Below are 24855 nucleotides of genomic sequence, written 5' to 3'. Positions count from 1 at the left end.
AACCTCTAACCTTAGTGACATGAGATTTGGGGTTCCACAGGGATCCGTTTTAGGCCCCTTGCTTTTCTCCCTGTATGTAGCACCTCTCGGGCATATACTGTGAGTTTTGGGATTTCCTTTCATTGTTATGCTGATGATACTCAGTTGTATATGCCGATAACTGCGGGAAATTTCATTCCCATAAAATCCCTGGAGGACTGTCATCTATCAGTGAGAAACTGGATGTCTAATAACTTCCTACTTTTAAACTCTGATAAACTCTGAAATGATGGTTCTTGGTCCAGCGAGACATCGGCATCAGTTTGACCAGCTGTCGCTCAGGCTGGGTTTGTGTGTCATACATCATATGGACAAAGTGAGGAACCTTGGGGTAATTTTTGATCCCACATTGTCCTTTGACCTTCACATCAGGGATGTTACTAGGACTGTTTTTTTCCATCTGCGAAATATAGCGATGATCTGCCCCATCCTGTCTATCGCTGATGCCAAGACCCTGATTCATGCTTTTGTTTCTTCTAGACTGCATTATTGTAATGTTTAATTTTCAGGGTTACCACAGTCCAGCTTTAGGGGTCTTCAGCTGGTTCAGAATGCTGCCACCAGACTTTTGATACATAGCAGAAGGTCTGAACATATCCCACCCATTTTGGCATCAATACTCTGGCTCCCTGTCTCTGTTGCACCCTGTGGAATGGTCTTCCTGCGACCGTGAAGCAGTCAGAGTCCATGGACATTTTTAAGTCAAGATTTAAAACCAATTTTTATTCTCTTTCTTAGGAATAGTTTTTATTTTTTTATTCTTTTACTTCTGTTTTTAATAATGTATTTGAATTTTTTATTCATCTTTAATTATTTATTTAATTTTTATAATGAATTGTTCTGTATGAGGCACCTTGAGATGGCTTTTGTTGTAATTTGGTGCATTATAAGATGATTAAAATTAAATTAAAATTAAATTAAAAGAAGGTGGATAATTCTTGTATTATCTGACCTTTATAATAGGAATTAAATATGACATTGCTTTTTAATTTTTCTTTTGTGTGTGTGTTTACAGTGAGAACAGAATCATTACCAGTAACATGATTGTCTTACATTTAAACAGTACATTCATTGTTCTTATAATGTTCTGTGCTCTCTCATTATTTTGTCTGTACACATGATTGATTTATGTACATTTGCTGTGTGAGCACTGATACAGATACATGGGGGACATGATACAGGGTGTGATACATAAACAGACATGTAGTAAGATATTTATCACATATTAGAACAAAAATACAAAACAAGGACCATATAGTTATCATCAACTGCATTTGTCAAGTTCCACCGGAGAAAGAACAAGAACGTCTTGGTTCCACTTAGTCATTCAGTGAACAAGTTCACATCACTCTCTGTTTTCCTGGTGGTGTTCTTGCTCTTATGTCTCTCTATAAAGCCATGAGTGTCCTCTTCAATAACTTCTTGATGTCTCACAACTTCAGTATGAGACTCAAGTTGTAGAATTATCCCTGCTAGGGAGGCTAAAACTCGCTCACCCTAACCCTAACCTTAACCCTAACCTTGATAAGACATCTTAGTTGAATGAAATCATCTGGATCCTGTGTCAGCATCCTGCACTTTTCACCAGGGTAACACAAAATGAGAGTGTCATTGGTGGGACCAAGACATGAGGGCTGAAAAGTGGGGCAATACAAAGCCTGATATTTTCAATGTCTTTTTTTTTTTTTTTTTTTTGTATTGCCCCGTTTTAAGCTTTGTATTGCCCTGATTTTATTGCCACAGTTTCCAGGGCTGTAAAATTGATAGGATAAGTGTGTCATTTATCAGCACTATTTTTTCTTGTATATATCATAAGGGCTGGTTTATGAGTATAGCGTAGACTTTTGTTATAATAAGTGATAAATCAATATGTACAATTGCCAGAAGATTTGTTTTGTCTCCCAGCACAGTCTCAGGAGCATGGAGGAGATTCCAGGACACAGGCAGTTACTTTGGGAGAGCTGGACAGGGCCGTAGAAAGTCCTTAGTGCATCAGCAGGAAGAGTATCTGCTCCTTTGTGCAATGAGGAACAGGATGAGCCAGAGTCCTACAAATGACCTCTAGCAGGCAGCTGGTGTGAATGTCTCTCTAAACAATCAGAAACAGGCTTCATGAGGGCCTGTTGTCCTGTAGTGGGTCCTGTGCTCACGTGCAGCACCGTGGAGCTTGATTTACATTTGACATAGAACATCAGAATTGGCAGGTCCGCCACTGGCACCCTGTGTTTTTCACAGATGAGAGTAGGTTCAGTCTGAATACATGACAGACATGAAAGGGTCTGGAGATACTGTGCAGAATATTAAGCTGCCTGCAACATTACCCAGTAGGACTGCTTTGGTGGTGGGTCAGTGATGGTCTGGGGAGGCACATTCCTGGAATACGCACTGGCCTCTATAGGTGAGACAACGTCAGCCTGACTGCTATTAGGTATCTGGATGAAATCCTTGGACCGACCGTCAGACCCTATGCTGCTGCAGTAGGTCCCGGGTTCTTCCTGGTGCATGACAATGGCTCGCCTCATGTGGTGAGAGAATGCAGGTAGTTCCTGGAGGATGAAAGAATTGATTCCATTGACCCCACATTCGCCTGACCTCAATCCAGTGGAACACTTCTGGGACATTATGTTTCGTCCATCCGACGCCACCAAGTTGCACCTCAGACTGTCCAGAAGCTAAATCTGGGTTTACACTGTGCGAGTTTTGGCCCTTTTTCGGCCAATTTTTCATTAATGTCAGAATTTTTTGGATCGCGCCGAGTTTCAGCTTCATCGTGCGTCCTACATCATGTAGTATACAAGGAGTAACGAGCTGCCCTTAACCTCTCACGACCACCTCCCCATCGGCATTCATATGGTCAGATGAAAATCAAACCTGTTTGATATTCTGGTCGGCCCTCGTGAGGGTATTGCGCTGTTGAATCAGCGCTACAAGCTGATTTACCTCAAACTCTCACACTGTGCCTGTGCAAACACCGAAGAGCAAAAACAGTGATCATCTCTTTGGAAGAGCAGCTTCTGTTTCTTTTTTTCCCCTTATTCTTCAACTCATGTAAAGTCTTGTATTGTTTTTTTGTTGTTGTTGTTAAAACTTTGATGTCTCTCATCAAGAGTTTTTGTAAAAATAAGAAATGTAAATAAAGTTTGATTCCAGAAACACAGAATGAAATGTTATTATTCTTGTGCGAGCACATCCGCTTGGTAAACTTATAGGTGAATGGTGGATGGCTTGACTTGAAGGGGTGTTGATTTTACGGGTACAAAGGGAAATTGAATTTACGGGTACGCATCATCAGTAGTGTTCCTCTGGGTCATAGGGTGTTTCGGCACTTAACACTATACACCCTCTCCAGAGGCAGCCAGCTGCAGGATGATCAGACCTGAGCTTGCGACCCAAGCCCAATTAGCCCTGAAAGTCACCTTGATGGCAGACCTCTCAGGGGACTATGCATGGCAGGGGCGTCCGGTTCCCTGAGTCAGGCCTGGACTGGCTGACCGCATACCTCCTGTTGCACTACTTAGGGGCCCAATTGGGGTTGTTCCTCTTCAGCCAGAGCCACTGGCTGCTCCTTTCGGCTGCCTCTGATGCAGCTTTGATGGCTGTGCGCAGGTTCTGGCCCCTGATTCCCAAGTCCCTCAGGAGTTTTGTGGTAGATATTCCCATGAAGCCTCTGCACCCAACCTCCACAGGGCGAACTTCAGCATTCCAGCCACAATGTCGTGCTTCCGCGGCCACCTCACAATACCGCAGATGCTTCCGCTTGAATGCCTCCTCCATGGAGTCCTCCCAGGGTACAGTGAGTTCGACTATGTATACCTTCTTTAGGGAAAGAAACCAGAGCACCAGGTCAGGCCTCAGGGTGGTAATGGCGATCTCTGCAGGGAACACCAGCTGTTTACCAACGTCTGCCAGCATCTTCCAGTCGTGTGCTGGGCACAGCTGGCTTCTCTCTGTTGGTTTAGAGTTCCTCCTGGCAGCTGTGGCCCCTTCACGGACAAAGGCAGTTACCCATGAGGCATCAGATGTTGGCAGTGGCAGGGCATTGATGCCGGATCGTTTACCATCCAGTGTGGAGGCGAGGCTCTTCAAGACTTGGTTGTGGCACCAAGTATACCGTCCCTGGGTGAGACTGGCTTTACACCCTGTTAGTATGTGTCGGAGGGAGGCTGGCTTGGTGCACAGGATGCACACAGGATCTTCGCCAAACCACTGGTGGAGATTGGTTGGAGTTGGAAGGACATCGTAAATATCATTTATAAAAAGTAAATAAATCAATCAATCAATCAACTTTTTTCTTATATAGCGCCAAATCACAACAAACAGTTGCCCCAAGGCGCTCCACATTGCAAGGCAAGGCCATACAATAATTATGAAAAACCCCAACGGTCAAAACGACCCCCTATGAGCAAGCACTTGGCCACAGTGGGAAGGAAAAACTCCCTTTTAACAGGAAGAAACCTCCAGCAGAACCAGGCTCAGGGAGGGGCAGTCTTCTGCTGAGACTGGTTGGGGCTGAGGGAAAGAACCAGGAAAAAGAGATCGATCACTAATGATTAAATGCAGAGTGATGCATACGGAGCAAAAAGAGAAAGAAACAGTGCATCATGGGAACCCCCCCACAGTCTACGTCTAAAGCAACATAACCAAGGGATGGTCCAGGGTCACCCGATCCAGCCCTAACTATAAGCCTTAGCGAAAAGGAAAGTTTTAAGCCTAATCTTAAAAGTAGAGAGGGTATCTGTCTCCCTGATCTGAATTGGGAGCTGGTTCCACAGGAGAGGAGCCTGAAAGCTGAAGGCTCTGCCTCCCATTCTACTCTTACAAACCCTAGGAACTACAAGTAAGCCCGCAGTCTGAGAGCGAAGCGCTCTAATGGGGTAATATGGTACTACGAGGTCCCTAAGATAAGATGGGACCTGATTATTCAAAACCTTATAAGTAAGAAGAAGAATTTTAAATTCTATTCTAGCATTAACAGGAAGCCAATGAAGGGAGGCCAACACGGGTGAGATATGCTCTCTCCTGCTAGTCCCCGTCAGTACTCTAGCTGCAGCATTCTGAACCAACTGAAGGCTTTTTAGGGAACTTTTAGGACAACCTGATAATAATGAATTACAATAGTCCAGCCTAGAGGAAACAAATGCATGAATTAGTTTTTCAGCATCACTCTGAGACAAGACCTTTCTGATTTTAGAGATATTGCGTAAATGCAAAAAAGCAGTCCTACATATTTGTTTAATATGCGCTTTGAATGACATATCCTGATCAAAAACAACTCCAAGATTTCTCACAGTATTACTAGAGATCAGGGAAATGCCATCCAGAGTAAGGATCTGGTTAGACACCATGCTTCTAAGATTTGTGGGGCCAAGTACAATAACTTCAGTTTTATCTGAGTTTAAAAGCAGGAAATTAGAGGTCATCCATGTCTTTATGTCTGTAAGACAATCCTGCAGTTTAGCTAATTGGTGTGTATCCTCTGGCTTCATGGATAGATAAAGCTGGGTATCATCTGCGTAACAATGAAAATTTAAGCAATACCGTCTAATAATACTGCCCAAGGGAAGCATGTATAAAGTGAATAAAATTGGTCCTAGCACAGAACCTTGTGTTGTAGATAGTTTGGAAAGGTTAGTAGAATTACAGTCTGGCCTTAATTCCTGTCCTCACCAGTTCAACATTATTTCATGTAGTTTAGAAAACATCAGGGAGGTGGAGGTGTGTCTTTGATTGTCCACTCATTCCATCAGAGCCCCAAATCCACTGGAGACCAACATATTATGCAGTTTTTTCTCCCCACTGGACAATTCAGTTTGCCCAATCCATCACAGTTTGTCTATACCTTTAAGCATAAGTCAAAAGTGTCTAAAATATAAAATAAAGGAAAATTACCACAAAACCACCAGAAATTACAACAATTATCACACAAAACCAATGACAAGGACAAAACAATGACAAGACAAAACAAGTGGTGCATCACAACAGTTTTCTTATTTAATCCACATTTTATAATGGATAGGCACTGGTACAAAAACAAGGATTTGCACTGTAGCTCTACGTAACGTAGAGCTACAGTGCAAATCCTCTGTAATGCTACTTAATGCAGAAAATATCAGCCCAGTCTCACTTTTTTTTTGTGCTCCCGTCACTAAATGCGTCAAATTTTCGTGACGGGGCTTTTTATAACTCACTATTACTAACTCTACTCCTTCCCCCAACCCTAATCATAACCACCCCGACTCCCTTGCTTCACTTTTAATTTTGTGCAGCCATCATGGAATGAATTAGAATTAATTTGTGCTGAAAATGAGGCACTTTTCTTCACAATATCACGAACCAATAGATTAATGTATATTTTGTGCTGCTGAATCACAACTTGCCGTGAGACCAGGTTGAAAATATCAAGCAACACAGTGTGCACCCTCTGGCCTACACATATCTGAGAGGAGAGGGGAAAAGAAGATGGAAGTAATCACATCTTGGCTTGCTGTATGCTGTTTAAAGAGCCTGCAATATATCTGTAAATTATTAATCATTTAGTGGGAACTCTGCCACCAAATGCATGTGGGGCACAAGTTACAGGTTCAACCAATGTGTGTCTCTCTTCTGTAATACCATTATTTTTGCTGTGGCTAACACACTGTTTTATTCAGGACATGACATTTGACTCAATATGCTACAAAATGGTTGTGATAAATTAGCAACTGTATCTAGTGACTGTTGTTACACTTGGAACTATCAGGCATTGCACAAACTGTATGGAAGCAACCGCAAACTCACACGACTGACAGAGTTCAAAAAAGGGGTTTAATTGGTTCAACAGTCAGGTGATCGGTACATGTGTGGTCCAGCAGCGTGGCAGAGGTAGCAAACAGATGAGAGACTGAGGCGTAGTCAAAAAAACAGGCACAGGTCAAATGCACAGCGTAAGGGAAATCAGAGGCAAGACAAACTCGAGGTCAAAAACAGGCAAAGTCAAAATACCGACAAGGACAACAGGACAAAACTAGGCATGGGATGGAGGCTGGAAAGTGACACAAAGTTGACAATCTGGCAGTGAGCTGTGAGACTGTGAGGACTTAAATAACTGGTGGTGTGATTAGTGAAACAAGATGCAGGTGTCAGTGAAAGTTCTGTGAGGGGGCGTGACTAGTGAACAAAGATATGCATGGGACAAGATAGTGCAGGCAGGAAAACAGAGTGGAGTGATGAAAGAGACAAAGACACGTGAGCAGGTGCAAGAGCGGAAGTGGATGAAAACACAGAGCAAAAAGAGTAATAGTGAGGATACACAAGGGCTGGTGCAGAGGCAGTCAAAGAAGAAGGGCAAAAACTGAGAACAAAGACAAATCAGAAAGCAAGGACAGAATGCAGAACAACTATGACCAGCAACAAACTAAGCATGAACATATGAACTGAAAACACAAATGAGAAGAGCAAAATAAACTACTGATAAACAGAGATTAAACAAACCCGGTGACTACAGAATAATGCAATTAATAAAAGATAACTGATAAACAGAAAATGCAATAATAACAAATGGAACATAATCCGATAAGAAATGGAAGATAAATGATAACCAAAACCTGTGGCTAAAGTATAATATGAACAATGTGATAAACATAGATAAACTGAAACTACATACATACACATAAGAGAAAGCAAACAATGAACAACACAGCAAAACAATATACGTGGTAGACAAATCATACACCAAAAATAATGAAACAAGACAAAACATAACTAAGCATGACTGTGATTACATGACAAACATGACTAACATCAAAGAAGGCTCACAGCACAGAGGTGAATGAAGGTCCAGAACCATAACAACTGGCCCAAAAGGGCCGGATCATGATAGTACCCCTCCCCCAACGGACGGGAACTGCACACAGGAGGGCAACCAAAAATCACATGGGGCACAAACAAGCAGGCAGGCAAACCTCCCCCAAAAATGTCCGGAGGGCAACCACGAGCCAGGTCGCAGAAGAAAGGGAAGGCCGAATGCCGACTAAACCCGACTAAACTTAAAAACTGTGCAGAGCAATTGGCTGATATATTCTGCCACATCTTTTCTTGTTCAGTGGAACTTTGCAGAGTACCCTCCCTTTGGAAATCGTCAACAATTGTTCCAATACCAAAAAACAAGTCACCTAAAGAACCGAACGATTACAGGCCTATAGCACTAACATCTTTCGTTATGAAGACTTTTGAGAAAATTCTGAAAGAGGAGCTTTTAAGACAAACACAGGGAGTATTAGACCCACTCCAGTTCGCATACAGATCTGGAAGGGGCGTGGATGATGCGATATCCACTCTACTTAATCTGGCTTTGCAGCATCTTGAAGGTGCAGATACCTTTATTCGGATGTTGTTTATTGATTTCTCCTCCGCTTTTAACTGCATACAACCACATGTATTGGCAGAGCGATTAAGAGACATGAACATTGATGTTGGCCTAATTTTATGGATTATTGACTTTTTAACAAACAGATCGCAGAGAGTCAGAGTTAATGAAACTCTTTCTGATGCTGTTGTATTATCCACTGGAGTCCCTCAGGGCTGCATTTTATCTCCTTTGTTGTTTGTTCTCTATACTAATCTCTGTCAAAGCCAACACGATAATCATCAAATCATAAAATATGCAGATGATTCAGTTATCCTGTCCCTTCTGCACGGTGATGACTCCACAGACCATAGCTTGGTCTTGCTGGACTTTTTAGAGTGGTGCCATTCATCCTCTCTCTATATAAAAGTGGACGTAATTAACGAAATGCACATTGATTTCAGGAAAACACCACCTGTTCTGAATCAAATGTCCATTGATGGGAAGCCCATAGATGTTGTTGAGAATTATAAGTATCTGGGCACCCAAATTGACAATAAATTATGTTTTGAATTGCAGGTTAATGCAGTGTGCAGTAAGACGCATCAAAGAATGCACTTTCTGCGAAAACTTAGGAATTACAACGTAGATGGTGTCTTCATGAAAATGTTCTACAGTTGCTTTGTGGAGTCTGTGTTAACCTTTTCCTTCCTGTGTTGGCTCAACTTATTGAACCTTAAGAATCGCAACCGTCTTTGTAATATTGTCAAGGAATGTGGTAAAATTATGGGAACTCAGTGCACGGACATCATGGACCTTTTTAAAACAAGGGTTGTGTCAAAAGCCAGGAAAATTATGGCGGATTCGGCACACCCTCTGCACCCACAATTTAAGTTTCTGCCCTCAGGCAGATGCCTGGTAATGCCCAGATGCAGAACCAACAGACTAAAAAACTCTTTTATTCCCACAGCTATTGCTCTCCTAAATAACACCTAAGGACTCACTGTTGCACTTAAGTCTACACTGACTTGCACCTTATTTCTTGGGTTTTGTTTTGTATATTTATTCTGCTGTGTTTTTATGAACTTGTATGATGTGTTTTTATTTTTTATGAATGCAATTTTTACTGCTGACTGCACCTGAATTGCCACTATGGGGACTAAATAAACAATCAAAATCAAACCCAGTAGAAAAACTGTAGGGCTGTGGTATGTGGTATGTGGGTGGACCCAGTGGCCAACTGGAACCAAGGCAGAGTCAGATGGCCTACCTGAACACTGACCGGAGCAGGAGGCAAGCACATGTGGTGAACTTTACTCAAATATGGGGGACAAAACATTTAAAAAGCCAATATCTCCCAGGGCACCGCACCTATGGAACTCGGCAGGACACCAAGAAAAGAGAGACTTAACAGTCATACTGAGGAAGAGAAACGTCCTCTGCCAAAATGAACATGGGTAAAACATAAACACAAGAGGGAAAAAAAACAACCAAGGAAAAACAACCAATCCACAAACATAACTGAAAGAAACAGAAGCTGACTAAAAGCACAGAAAATCTCACCCAAGAAATCCCCGAATCGCCAAGACATAAGACCCAAAAGAAGGACCAGCTCCACAAAGTTACCACAACATAACTGACCAAATAACAGGAAGAAAAAACAATGGTGAAACAAGCTGAGGAAAAAGCTGGATGCAGGCTTAGACAAAAAAAAAAAAAAAGAAAGAAACCAACCCCATGGACAACTAAGTGGGTCTAGAGAACACAACAATTTCAGCACCTTACCACCAGGGGAGCAGAACTGTGTGACAACAGACTGGCAAAAATTAAACATCCAATGAAAAGGTTGAAGAGGGTCACCAAAAAAGAGCAAACCAACAAAAGAATGACTGGGGAGAAAAAAAAAGATTAACCCGAACTTGCATAAAATGAAAAAACCTGAGTAACATACCCTGAACATAGTCACAAATTTGGGATCTTGGAAAGACCCCGGGTAAGAAGTAAACACAACCAAAAAGTGAGTAGCAGATCAGTTTCAAATAAAAATGTGAATGATGCCTGTCCCAAAGAAATAAAGAAAAACAGCAAAACAAAATAAAATAAGACATTGTAGAAGTTGTCTTTTGGTGAAAAGACGAGCCGAAACGTCTCACATTAAGACTCCTTGAGTCGTGTTTATTAACAGACTACAAACATGGCACCGCACGTTTTTAACAGACTACAAACATGGCACCGCGCGCCAACAGAAAAGCCGGAAACAGAACACGTCACCTGAACTCTTAAAGGGACCGCTACTATTACATGAATCACAACATAGCACATAACAGAACACTTATAAGAAAGTGAATTATGCCGTCAGTGTTGAGAGCACTACACATGCCCCCCCAGAATTCACTCTAACAAGACACCTGAGAAAAAAAAAAAGTATCAACAGCGTGGGGGGCGAATCAAACATTCAGTGCGGCTCTGCCGTGTGGGAGAAGGCGGAACCGCCCCCTCAGTGGCTGTCTGCAGGGCTCCCCTGTGGCATGGTCGAGGGGCAGGAGGAACAGGAAAAGGGGGCCTAGTCAGAGGCCGTCCTCGTTTTGGGGGTTGTGAAAACTCAACTGGTGTGGCCAGATCTAGGTGAGCTGGCTTAAGGCGGTCCACAGATATACACTCCGGTTTGCCCCCAATGTCTACCACAAAGTGCTTGTCCCCAGTTTCCACAACACGGAAAGGGCCCTCATAAGGTGGACGTAGAGGTCCGCGGTGACCATCTGCTCGAATGAAAACATAGCCAGCAGACTGTAGACTACTGGGGACAGGAAGTAGGAAGTGGAGCAAACAGCCTGGCATTATCCAACAGGCTGGAGCGCTGGAATGTGCGGCACTGGGTAGCGGTCAGGCGTTGTCGCGTCGTTGAGCCATCGGTAGTCCCCGCAAGGACGCCAGCCCCCCCGGCTTGGGGACGAGGTGTAGGGGGGAGGCCCAAGGATTGTTGGAGCGACGAACAATCCCCAGGCGCTCCATGGACTCGAACTCTGTCTTGGCCACGGCAAGCTTGTTCGGCTCGAGGCGTCGAGCGCGGGCATATACAGGCAGGCCAGTGGTGTCAGTGTGATGCTCAACACCATGCTTGGCTGTGGAAGAGGAGAAGGTGGGCTGCATGAGTGCTGGGAACTCGGCGAGCAGACGCTGGAAACTGTCCATGACAGAGAGCAGGCTGGAGAGGTGCAGTGCATCAGAGTCGCTGAGCGCGCATGCATACGAACAGAAAGTGACGGCGTCGATCAAGCGCTGATTTTTAACGTCCACCAACAGTCCATATGCACACAAAAAATCTGACCCTAAGAGGGGAACGGCTACTTTGGCAGTCACAAAGTCCCAGCCAAAGCGTTGGCCCCCAAAACACAGTTCACAATGCCTTGTGCTGTACGTACGGATGGGGCTACCATTGGTGGGTTCCATGGGGGGGCCGTGGGTGTCAGCTACCACGTCCACCTGTGAAGCAGGCAGTAGACTCCGCCGTGCCCCTGTGTCGCAGAGGAAGCGTTGGCCGGAGACGGAGTCGTGGATGAAGAGCAGCCTGCTGGCATGGTCGATGCTCATGGCCACTAGTGAGCACCGGCCTTGGCGTTTCCCACTCCACTGAAGCCGCATGGAGAGCGGCATCGTTTGGCCTTGGGGCCAAACCTGGCATGGTAGAAGCACACAGCTGAAGATTGCTGCCGATGCGGGGCTGCTGCTGTGAGCATATGATAATCCGGTACCTCTGATACAGCACCAGCAGGGAGGAGGGCAGCTGCGCAGGGCTGCTGACTCGCCAGGAAACACTTGTCAGCCTCAGCAGCCAGTGCTCTGCAATCAGTGCTGGCAGTGTTGGCCAAAGCAGCTCTCACATGAGCAGGCAGTTGGCATAGGAAAAGGTGGAGGAAAAGGAAATCTGGCTTGTTGTCGCCAAGCAGGTCAAGCATTCGGTCCATTAGCTCTGAGGGCTTGCTGTCACCGAGCCCTTGAAGAGAGAAAAGCCTATTGGCCCTCTCAGTGTCAGACAGTCGGAATGTTTGAAGTAAGTATTCCTTCAGAGTTTCATACTTTCACATCAGAGGAGGACGTTTAAGAAGGCTCACCACTCTCGATGCCATAGAACTTCCGAGGGCAGATACCACATAGTAGTATTTAGTTTCCTCAGCGGTGATCTGACGCAAGGCAAACTGTGCCTCAGTCTGAGCGAACCAGGCTGAAGCAGAAGATTCCCAGAATTCGGGGAGCTTGAGAGACACAGCGTTGGCGGTCATGGCGATCTGGATACGTCCAGTAAACAAACATCGGGGTCACCAGTGTAGAAGTTGTCTTTTGGCGAAAAGACGAGCTGAAACTTCTCGCATTAAGACTCCTTGAGTCGCGTTTATTAACAGACTACAAACATGACACCGCGCGCCAACAGAAAAGCCGGAAACAGAACACGTCACCCGAACTCTTAAAGGGGCCGCTACTATTACATGAATCACAACATAGGACATAACAGAACACTTATAAGAAAGTGAATTATGCCGTCAGTGTTGAGAGCACTACAACATTGTTAATCCCCTAGAGACATTGTCCTCAGAACCCAGAAAAGAAATGACTGGTGAGGCTAAGATGCTTTCCTGTGGACACAACGGGTGGAGAATCACATTAAGACACATTTCAAAGCAAAAAAGCACAAAAACTGTCCTACCAGCGGCGTTGTATGAGTCCTCCTTCAGAAACAGCACAGTTATGCTGGTGGACACTGAAGACGCCGATGAAGCAGACTTGAGTGTTTCATTTTCGGCAATGCGTGGTGCAGGTGCCTCGTTGGACACTTGTGATGACGTCAGAGGAGAATGCATTGTGACTGATTCCTTACTCGCAGCCGAGATGATGTCAAAAAGTCCTTCTCGTGGCTCAGGAGACTCTGGTGGTGCTAATATTTCAGGAATTATGAGCATTCTGGATCTCTCCAGCGGCACACCTGCAGTCAAGCGCTGCTGGGTGGATTCGGACAAAGGTGATTCCTGGGGCGTGGATTCAGTGATGAGCCGAGGAGTCGAGGGTTTCATTAGTGGTCCTGCTGAGGGTTCAATCTGAGCGGATCCTTCATAAGAATTGACCGACAGCTTAGGCGAGACCAGTTGTTCCACGCTGTGTAGCGTGCGCAGAGCGGAATTCATGGCTGTAGCAGCAAGTCAGGTGAACTGTACTGCAGGTTCCTCAAGCATCATGGATGGCTCCGCTTTGTCTTCTGGCAGGTTTGTCGTGGTGGCCCCGGCAGGTGTCACTGAGCGCGGAGATGGCATGGGTCTTCCCAATGGCTTGGTGAGTGATACAGCTGACGTATTCACTCCTGAGAAGATGGGCAATGATTGCACTTCAGTCTTGAAAGCCGAGGTGACTGCGGGAGCCGAGGACTGCAGCTGATGAGTGCACATCCTCCTTGGTGCCTGCATCGGGGCCAGACGAGTCACGGAGAACTTCGGTGTAGATTCCAGTCGAGGCGTCCATCCTTCCGGCTGATGTGGCTTAGTTGGCATCTGTATTGACATGTGACGTGACGCTGGAGTAGGCATCAAACTGGGCGTGAATTGTGGGGCTGCTGGCAACAGCTGAGGTTCTGATTCGGTTGAATCAGGAAGTGTTATTGCAGCGTCAGAGAGGGTGATGTGAAGAGGCGGGGCTGAGCAGAACTCACGAAGATCAGATTTGAACAAAAAGTCCACTGGATCTTAAGGTAAAGATAAGGATTTTTCAGTGATTTAATGTTTAAAAATTCCAGGTAGGAAGACACTATATCTGGCTGTGCCTGCAGTATTTAATCTAATGCCTCGAAAACTTGATATCTATGCCCCTGATCAGGATGATCCAAAAATTCTAAATATAAGTCCTGAATCTTGAAAAACACTGTGGCTGTGGCCTGGAGTACCTGTGCTTCAGCCTCTGATGACGTGTCATCATCGATGTCCTCCCACTCTGAGTCGCTGTCAGAGAAGGAAGGCTGGCTGGCAGGCCTCGTTCAGGCTGCCTGACCCAGGCTGCGAGTCTCCCTGCAGCAAACAAGTCATCCAGCTTCTCTAATTGAGGAAAACATTGATAAAGCCAAAAATTAGCTTCAACAAGGTCCCATGCTTGGTCTAGATACTCAAACTTCCTCTTTGGCATGAAGCAAGAGTGAAAACAATTGAAGAAAAAGTCAAGTTCAGCAAAAATGTCCTTAATGGTGGCTAAATCTGCCGCTGTGATAGCAAGAAGTGAGCTCGCTGTGTCCATGTTTGGCCAGATCGTTCTATCAGGCATGGCACAAACTGTATTGAAACAACTGCAAACTCACATGACTGATAGAGTTCAAAAAAGGGGTTTAATTGGTTCAACAGTCAGGTGGTCGGTACACGTGAGATCCAGCAGTGTGGCAGAGGTAGCAGACAGACGAGAGACTGAGGCATAGTCAAAAAACAGGCACAGGTAAAAATACGTGTAAGGGCAATCAGAGGCAAGACAAACCCGAGGTCAAAAACAGGCAAAGCCAAAATACCGACAAGGACAATAGGACAAAACTAGGCATGGGACAGAGGCTGGAAAGTGACACGAAGTCGACAATCTGGCAGTGAGCTGTGAGACTGTGAGGACTTAAATAACTGGTGGTGTGATTAGTGAAACAAGATGCAGATGTCAGTGAAAGTTCTGGAAGGGGACGTGACTAGTGAACAAAGATATGCATGGGGCAAGATAGTGCAGGCAGGAAAACAGAGTGGAGTGATGAAAGAGACAAAGACACGTGAGCAGGTGCAAGAGCGGAAGTGAATGAAAACACAGAGCAAAAAGAGTAATAGTGAGAGACAAAGACACAAGGGCTGGTGCAGAGGCAGTCAAAGAAGAAGGGCAAAAACTGAGAACAAAGACAAATCAGAAAGCAAGGACAGAATGCAGAACAACTATGACCGGCAACAAATTAAGCATGAACATATGAACTGAAAACACAAATGAGAAGAGCAAAATGATAAACAGAAAATGCAAAAATAACATATGGAACATAATCAGATAAGAAACACTTGAAGGTAAATGATAACCAAAGCCTGTGGCTAAAGTATAATATGAACAATGTGATAAATAGAATTAAACTGAAACTACATACATACACATAAGAGAAAGCAAACAATGAATAACACAGCAAAACAATATACGAGGGAGGCAAATGATACACCAAAAATAATGAAACAAGACAAAACATAACTAAGCATGACCGTGATTACATGACAAACATGACTAACATCAAAGAAGGCTCACAGCACAGAGGTGAATGAAGGTCCAGAACCATAACAACTGACCCAAAAGGGCCGGATCCTGACAGGAACACATTATGCATCCCGAAGTGCATCCACAAAACCTCAACCTGAGTGAGTGAGTGAGTGAGTGTGTGAGTGAGTGAGTTTTTGGCATTAGATCATTCTGAATACTTCCCTGTCTTGTTGTTGAGTACTTGCTGTGTGAAGGTACTGTTGCTGTGATTTAGTATATCAGATGTGATGATGCTGTTGCTGCATGTGAACTATGTCACTGAACTCTGTTAGGATCTACCTTGTGTTGTTCCTGTGTGCTGCCTGGTAGGTAAAGCATCACACAGGAACAGAGGTTTCTTTTGTCAGTGTCATTCAGCAACATGTGCTGCTGTTTGGTAAAGACATTGATTTATATTTGTTGAAATAAGCATAACTGCAAATTGGATTTTATCTGCGGAGCCCAACAATCAACAAACATATGAAGAAGAGCTCAAAGTAGTGATACTGCAAATGCTGTATTCATGGGTGCTGGTGAGAAAAGTTTTTTTGTCTGAAACTTTTTTGGCGTTGGATGGATTGTGCGATGAAGCAGCACAACATGAGCACCGAAGGCCCAAAGTCCTCTAGGTGGTTTGGGGGCATGCCCTCCAGAAATGTTATTTTAAATGGTGCGTTGTGGTGCATTCAATTCTTACTTAGAAAAATCAGTGTTCTCAGTTATATCTGAACAAGATATAACCCCAGAAAGTGTTTTTTATTATTATTATTATTATTATTATTAAAAAGTGTATCTTTAACTGTAAGAAAAATTGTATACAGTGATACTTAACAGTTTTTATGGGACCAATATAACCCAATATATCATACTATAATAAATAAATAATCTGGTTAAGTCATTTTATATGAAATAATAAAAGCTTCAGATCAATGATCATTCTCTACATCAAAATATGACTAAAATGTTAACGGTCTTTATCATTTGAATATGTTCCATCCAGATAACAGTGTTCTGTAGAAACTGTGATGGATGTGACAATACGAGACAATTTCCCACATTGACAACGTGGTGGCGTGTCGTTTTTTTGACTCACAGGTTCAAAAACTCACTGACTTCAAAACTCTGCTCATCAAAAACAGCACTTCAGACATGAAAACATTAAAGAGGCTGCGTAACTCTGAAGGAGACACACACTGATGTGTTCAGCACACACACACACACACACACCAGTTTAATGCCCGCCACATGTGGCTCTCCAAAATTCACCATAAACGGGGTGGGCGTCGGAGGCATTGTGGTGTGAAGCACACAGTGGAGGAGAACGTACAAGTCCCGTAGGTCTGTCCCAATCCAGGTGGACTGTCTCGAAGCGGTCCACCGAAATGTGTTCGGCTTTACCGCGTATGTCGACCACAAAGTTGCATTTTTACTCTCGGTTTTTTGACTAATCACGACTCGTGTAACAAGTTTGTCTGCTTCGGTTTCACTCAGGAAATGGTGCTCATCGCATTGAGAACTATCCCCACACAGAATTCTTTGGTTTTTGTCCATTTTGTTAAAGAAAAGCAGAATAACTGATTACTGATTTTGACTTTGACAGAAAACAGTCATCAAACAGAACACCAGCATGGCTATGTGTTTGTGAGCCCACCCACACAGCATCACCACCAGCCGCCACTGCCTACAGCTTGATTTTCAAATTAATTTAGTCTGATGTTTGAGTAAGTAAACTTTTACTCTTTGAAAATGTAATTCTGTTCAACACAAGAAGGAGAAAAAAGTGCAGCGTTTTCTGAGCTGGGCATATTTACACTTCAGCACGTTGTGTTCTCACAGGCTGCTCAGGATCTCCCCTGGGTGAAGGTGCCCGCTGGCTTTCATGCCAGGTTTATTATTTTATTTTCAGTTTGGGGGAGGCTGAGTAAATACACGGAGTTCGAGGTTGGAATCAGCAGACTCCAGCTCTGAGCAGCACGAAGACAAAAAGTTATATGTTACGACTGCAGAGGGAAACACTTATTGAGAAGATAATCCAGAACTCACGCAGTTATCTCCATTACTCAGTGTCATCTGGGACATTTGTGCTCTGTCTGATTACCTTCATCTGTCAACAATGAAGCCCAGTTTCTGTTTTTTTGTTTTTTCCACTTTACAGCTGGGTCCCATTCAAATGCAAACGGAGGCTGAGCGAATCATCATCGTGCTCTAAATAACCAGCTCAGACACACCTGACACCAAAGTTCACTTCAAATTATTCCAGCACAAATACACAGAAATGGGAATAACAAAGACTCTTCTGTTAATACGCTGTAGATTTACGAGTTAAAGGACAACAGACAGCTGCTGCTGAGTTTATTTTAATAAAACCTCCCATCTATAAAGTTGAGCTCAAAATGAACGTAAATCATAATCTCCAAATTACTGTTCCAGATCATTCCCACAATATTCCATTATTTTCCAAAATTTTTCAGAATGTCACCAGTAAAACATTTTAAAGGACCTTTAATAGAACAATAGACATTTTCTTTTTTACCAATTAACTAATGAAAGTGATTTTCTCCAGCAGCACTTTAATTTTGTTCCTTAGTTTTCTAATAACAGATTCATAATCTTATACTATTATGTACGAGAGTGAAGCTCCACAGCATCTCACCATGTCATTTAGGTCCTTCAGACTTTATTTTGAGTAAATGCTTCAAGGGACCATTAACATGGCAAAAACCATTTAGCTGCTGGGGGGGGCTGCACCCACCCAGACTCCCCCCCCCCCGCCTTTTTAAGCATTTTTCTTTATTTGCCTCTCACATGCCTGGAAAAGCTCCTCACCATCTAGCCATGTCCTGTAGGTCCTTCAGACTTTTTCAGTAAAAATTGTTCTTGGGAGCATTAGCATGACTAAAACCCTTCAGCTTCCGGGGGGGGGGGGGGCTCTGCCCCCTCTACTCCCCACCTTTTTAAGCATTTTTCTTTGTTGCTTTCCAGCTGACCCCCCCCCCCCATTACAGCCCTCAACCTCCTGCCACTTTAAGCATTTTTTTTTTTATGTAGATGTAAATTAATATTCAGAGTTTTCAGTTAGTTGACAGTAGGGCTGTACAATATGGACAAATTATCATATCTCAATATTGTCATATAAATTATCATGTAATTGTCTCTTATATACATGTTGTCCATATTCTTGAGCCTCTTAGGTGTGTAGGGAGAGTTCCCCTGGGATAAAAAAGCTTTTCAACCTACCATCCCTGGTTCTCAAGACCAGGCACCTAAGTGGTCCTACTCTTTTTTTTTTTTAAAGATATTTAGGTGAACCTTAGTAAACACTAGTAGAGTTCCACCTTAGATTTGGAATGTATAATAGAAGATATACCTTACTGAATTTTCATATCAATCTGATATACGATATGACTATGATTTGACACAAAGTGCAGCAACAGTGAAAATGAAACATTCTTAAACCAAACAGTAATAATATCACACTCATTTTACACTCATCATAAGGTTAGGATACTGTGCCCTCCAAAAGGATTGGAACACTTGGAATTTCACACATTTAATTTGTTTATGCCATTTTAAATACAAAAAATACAAAAAATAAAGAAATAAAATTTCTGAAATGATCTTCTTCAAACTCAAACTGAAAGCAAATCTCTAAAACTTGATAAAACCTGTAAAAAAAAAAAAATCAGTTTTATTGCCAGTTTTCTTCAGACAAGTCAGGGGATGGAAACATGAACATTTCCAAGTCACTGAATATGTCTTGGACTTTATTTACATCAATTATGAAGAAATACAAAAGTTTCTTTCACCAAAACATCAAATCTAGTCTTTCATCTCAAATGTACTTTCTGTCAAATTGTAGCTGAACTTTCTTCTTTTTTAAGAAAATCCTCCTCTTCACCACTTCATCAGGAAAATGGATTTTGTATTTTTAATTCATTTATATCAAGTTGGAGAGATTTGCTTTCAGTTTGAGTTGAGGGAGATAATTTTACAAAAAAAAAGTATTTGAAACAGAATAAACAAATTAAAATGTGTGAAATACCAAGTGTTCCAATACTTTTGAGGGAAACTGAGCAACACTGAGGAGCAGCATCTTACATCTCATACGACATCTGTTAGAAAAGTATCCAACCTTTTTATTTTATGCAAAAAATATATGGATTTGATTCATATGTTTTTACGTCAGCCAAGCTTGAACCTTCATGCGCATGCGTGAGTTTTTTCACGCCTATCAGTTGCGTCATTCGCCTGTGGGCAGGCTTTGAGTGAGCACTGCTCCACCCCTCTCGTCGTTTTTTCATTGCGAGGAAATGACAGAATGATTTGGGCTTTTTTTCCATCAGAATTTTTTCAGAAACTGTTAGAGACAGGCAGCTGGAAACCATTCAGAAAATTCAGATGGCTTTCGGTGAAAATTTTATGGGCTTCACAGAGATTAAGGAGTGTTACTACCGCTTTAAGGACGGCCCACAATGGCACACGGCGCACCGCACTCCAAGCCGCGATCGACAGGCAGAAACCACCAGATCATTTCTAAATGGATGGCTGTGTGGATCCGAGACTGTCGTGTGCAATTTCTCTGGTTATCACAAGAGCTGGACATCAGCCATTTTCCAGCAGATTTCACTTTTAGCAAGAGATTTTGTCATGGAAAGCCGCGCGGAGGCTTTGCGCATCATGACGGAGCCACTGATGGAGCAAGACAAAGAACACCTCCGTTTTGGAGTGTTAGAGGACAAGTTGGGACATGCCTATCTCGGCTTTCAGTGGCTTACCAGTCGAGTGAGTATAAGAGAAATTGTGGAGAGCTGGGCATGTCCCAACTTGTCCTCTGACACTCCAAAACGGAGGTATTCTTTGTCTCGCTCCATCTGAATTTTCCGAATGGTTTCCAGCTGCCTGTCTCTAACAGTTTTTGAAAAAATTCTGATGGAACAAAGCCCAAATCATTCCGCCATTCCCTCGCAATGAAAAAACGATGAGAGGGGTGGACCAGTGCTCACTCAAAGCCTGTCCACAGGCGAATGACGCAACCGACAGGCATGAAAACTCACGTATGCGCACGAAGGTTCAACCTTGGCTGACGTAAAAACATATGAATCAAATCCATACATTTTTTGCATAAAATAAAAAGGCTGGATAGTTTTCTCACAGACCTCGTATATAGTGCAGCAGATAAGAGAATATTTAGAGTGGAATCCTGCAAATGGTGATACAAATATCACATTTGGCACAAATAATCCATAGACATGAACTCTTAAAAAATAAAGAAAACTGATTGGTCACTTGAATTTTCAATCGGCAGCCAGGTAGGGGTCAATTGAAGAAAACACAGGGGTCAAAATCAGGGGTGGGCAACTTGTTCCAGAAAGGTCCAAGAGGATGCAGGTTTTCTTTGCAGCCACTGACTCCACCAGGTGATTTCACTAATTAACTGATTCCATCTGCTCAAAGTGATATTAATCAGTGAGCATCAAGCATTGTTTGAAGGATTGTTTCAGTTATCTGCTGCACTAACAAGCCAACAACAATAACCCACTCAAATTAAAGGATAAATGCTGCTTTTAACAACCTGGACCTCATTTCTGTCATAAAATACAGTCGTTTACTCACCAATGTAAGTTTGGTGTGATTAGAATTCTATAGTTCAAACAACGTGTTCAGTTCAAATCTGGAGCAAACATTTATATTCTTCTTCTAAGGTGGATTAGAACTTTTTGTGGTACACAGCACCAACTACTGGACAGGAGGAACCTAGCAGCCAATGTGAACTCACTGATTTCAAAATGCAGCTCTTTCAACCAGATGTGTGGTGCTGTGACATGTCAATCATCTGTGTCCAATCAGATTTCAGGGGAGTCCAGTGAAACCCTGGCCTCCTCTCTAGCTCCACCCATGCCAGGAATTGTTTGACTTTTGAACATTTCCTGTTTCACTGTGACTTCCTGTTTGAGTGTGAGCTTGCCACTGAGTTCCCACGAGATTCCATGGGATCTCGTCTGTCAATCCAGGAAGTGTTTGACATTTGAACATTTCCTGTTTTCCTGTGGATTTGAAAATTGGCACTTCCGGTTTAGGACGCCCCATACCAAGAGTGACCTTCGCACCGCTGCGATTCACTCATATTAATATGAGGAAAATTCACTTTGTCACAAAACCTTTGGGGTCCAATCTTCAAACTGCAATCCTTGCGAGCATCAGCATCATGGAGCTGAAGATATGATGTAAATTTGAATTAAAATGCCAAAATTTGCAACAAAATTGAAACACGATTGAAGTGATGGACACACACCAGAAATCCTGCTGGAAAGAACTCCAGATGAAATCTGATGAAATTTCACACAAAGATTTTGCTGGATATCTGCTGGACACGTAAGACCCCACCCACAGAGGTCTGCTGTGCCAGTTGTCAACACTAACTTCATTTCCAGTGTTTTTACTTAATTTGCAGAAATGAGATTGTAGAAGTTTTATCATCACTTTATTCGACCTTCCACATCAGGGGTGGTGGCCAAGTGGTTCGTGTTCTTGGTTTCAGTGCAGGATGTTCCTGGTTCAGGAAGAGCATCCAGTGTAACCTGGTGCAAAATCAACATGCAGGTCCACCCTGTGTTTTGTTTAGAAATGTCAGAATGAACCCACATGCTCTGTGACCGCTAGAATAGGCTCCACCCCCCGGTGACCCTTAATTGGAGTAAGCGGTTGAAGATGAGTGAGTGAGAATGAACCCAGAGACGCAGGCAGTAAGCAGATGGTAGGTGAGAAACAATGTGATTTAATGTTAAAAAAAACAGCAATCCAGTCCAATCCAACAAACCACTTGAGTGCAAAGTCCAAAATAAACACACAACAACATCCAGCTAGAAGGGCAACAAGAACAACACACAAAAACTACACACTGCTACTAACTGGAGATGCTAAAAAATTCAAAGTACCTACAACCAAACAGCAGGGAAGAACCAATGAGAACTAACTGGCAACTAAAGAAGGGCACAGGCAGAACCAAATGACAAGGACACAGACAAAGGACTGACCACAGACACAGACAGGGATGGACACCGAGAAAACCAACATAGCGCACAGAAAACACACCACGACACCTTGGCTCTGCTGTGGTGACCCCAAATGAAAACAAGGGAGCAGCCAAAGGGACTTAATTACTTATTTTTAGTAGACTTTCCATATGCACATATCAAATGCAGTAGAAACTTTGAACCTTGTGCATGCATTTCCCCCTTCATGTCATCTGCAGGATCTCACTCTATAGTTCTAAAGCTGTAGAACTGTATTTTTGCTATGGAATCCCCTCAAAACAAATACTTGACCAGCAATAAAATTAGCTGTAATTCTGTGATAAACAACAGAAATAAATACATGCTTTACAGTAACTACGTTCTACCGACAACTGCCAAAGGCGGCCCAGGAGATCTACTGTGATCAGAGTGACGGAGATAAATTGGACCGTGCAGGGTGGATTCCATGGAGCACCCTCTGCCTCTGGGGTACCTGCCCTGGAGACTGTAGAGGCCCAGGAGGACGTGGTGGACTTGGCAGGTGTTCGGGGATGTTCTAAGAATCAGAACCGACTGTCAACTGACTAATAATCTCAGTTGTGTTCCACTCCACAGGGGCATGTTCTTTACTGCTAGATTGTTTGGTTAATTGGACCATTGGACTCTTTGAGTAACTGCAGGCTTAGCTGCATCTTCTTTATCTTGCGTGTTTGACAGTTTGTTGTTGTGCAGTGTTTTACTTGTGAATAAATACAATTTGTGGAAAATCAAGGAGGACTGCACCTTTAAAATTTAACTTTAGAGAACGTTTTCAGGACTTTTCATCTCCTCCTGTAAGAAAGTGTCAGTGAGTGAAACCTGCATCCTGCCAAAGGTAGAAGCCAGAGTTGCAGTGGACTGTGAGCGTGCACCATGCTGCGACTCACAGTGGTACTTAGAATTAAACAGCACCAGGTTATTCCAAAAAACACACCTGGACCTACTGCTGTGGTCACCTGCAGAGTTTGACAGCTGGTGATGTTTTCTAGCACAGATGAGCTCTGATGACAGATGTCTTCACCGTGTTATTCTGACATATTTATTTGAAGTCACTTTATTTCAAGTGTTGTATTCAATGTGAATCAGCTGAAGAAGTACAAAGAAAACTGGAGGATTTTCACACCAAACCACCACTGAATGTGTTTATCAAGGACACTTAAGACTCATAGCGTCACTGAACCGCAGCATTCCACCTGAGACACCGTCACCACACCGTCTACCCCACTGACAACAAATCTGACTCCAAGTTTGGCATCAGTCAGGTGAGGAGCATTTAGTGTGTGGCAGCAGTACTCACCGACTGGTGAAGGTGTGCTGTCGCTGCTGGATGGCTGCTGGATTTCTACCCCCTGTGGCGATGGTGGGGGCAGCTGTGGCAGGGAGCTGAGGACAGATGGGAAAAGGAAAGGATACATCCCAGGTGTGTAGCGCCTCATCTGGTCCAGTGCAGAAGTGCTGGGCGGCTGAGCACAGCTGGCTGTCTTCATGGCCCCAATGGGTGAACGCTGAGCGAGCTGAAGCGCACTGAGGCCGGGGGGCCATCGGGGGGCCCGTGCGGTGCTTAGTGTGACTGGAGCAGGTTGACTTTGTCCTCAGCACTCCACAGCTGCATGGTGGAGGGGGGCGGTGCCACGTGTGCTCAGACGGTCGTCCCCTGTAAGAACAACGAGACATGAGTCAGCTGTCTGAAGCTCCTCCACTGCCTCATGAACATTACTGTCAGCTGTTTTGGGTCCGATCTCACTGGGCTGCAACAGTCAATCAATCAATCAATCAATCAATTTTATTTATATAGCGCCAAATCACAACAAACAGTTGCCCCAAGGCGCTTTATATTGTAAGGCAAGGCCATACAATAATTATGTAAAACCCCAACGGTCAAAACGACCCCCTGTGAGCAAGCACTTGGCTACAGTGGGAAGGAAAAAGCTCCCTTTTAACAGGAAGAAACCTCCAGCAGAACCAGGCTCAGGGAGAGGCAGTCTTCTGCTGGGACTGGTTGGGGCTGAGGGAGAGAACCAGGAAAAAGACATGCTGTGGAGGGGAGCAGAGATCGATCACTAATGATTAAATGCAGAGTGGTGCATACAGAGCAAAAAGAGAAAGAAACAGTGCATCATGGGAACCCCCCAGCAGTCTACGTCTATAGCAGCATAACTAAGGGAT

General features: G+C 43.6%; 1 protein-coding gene across 1 annotated transcript in view; it reads right to left on the bottom strand.

Annotated features, from left to right (window-relative positions):
• The window catches only part of LOC117501569 (retinoic acid receptor beta-like), a 956089-nt gene extending 931753 nt beyond the window's left edge, over positions 1-24336 (bottom strand). The window contains exon 1 of the mRNA XM_034160474.1: positions 23987-24336. Coding sequence (XP_034016365.1) covers positions 23987-24176 — 190 coding nt within the window. The 5' untranslated portion in view covers positions 24177-24336. The remainder of the gene's footprint in view (positions 1-23986) is intronic.
• Between the last annotated feature and the right edge of the window lie 519 nt (positions 24337-24855).

This window comes from Thalassophryne amazonica, chromosome 20, assembly GCF_902500255.1.
Source record: "Thalassophryne amazonica chromosome 20, fThaAma1.1, whole genome shotgun sequence".
Lineage (NCBI taxonomy): Eukaryota > Metazoa > Chordata > Actinopteri > Batrachoidiformes > Batrachoididae > Thalassophryne > Thalassophryne amazonica.
This window is presented reverse-complemented; position numbering and strand designations above follow the sequence as displayed.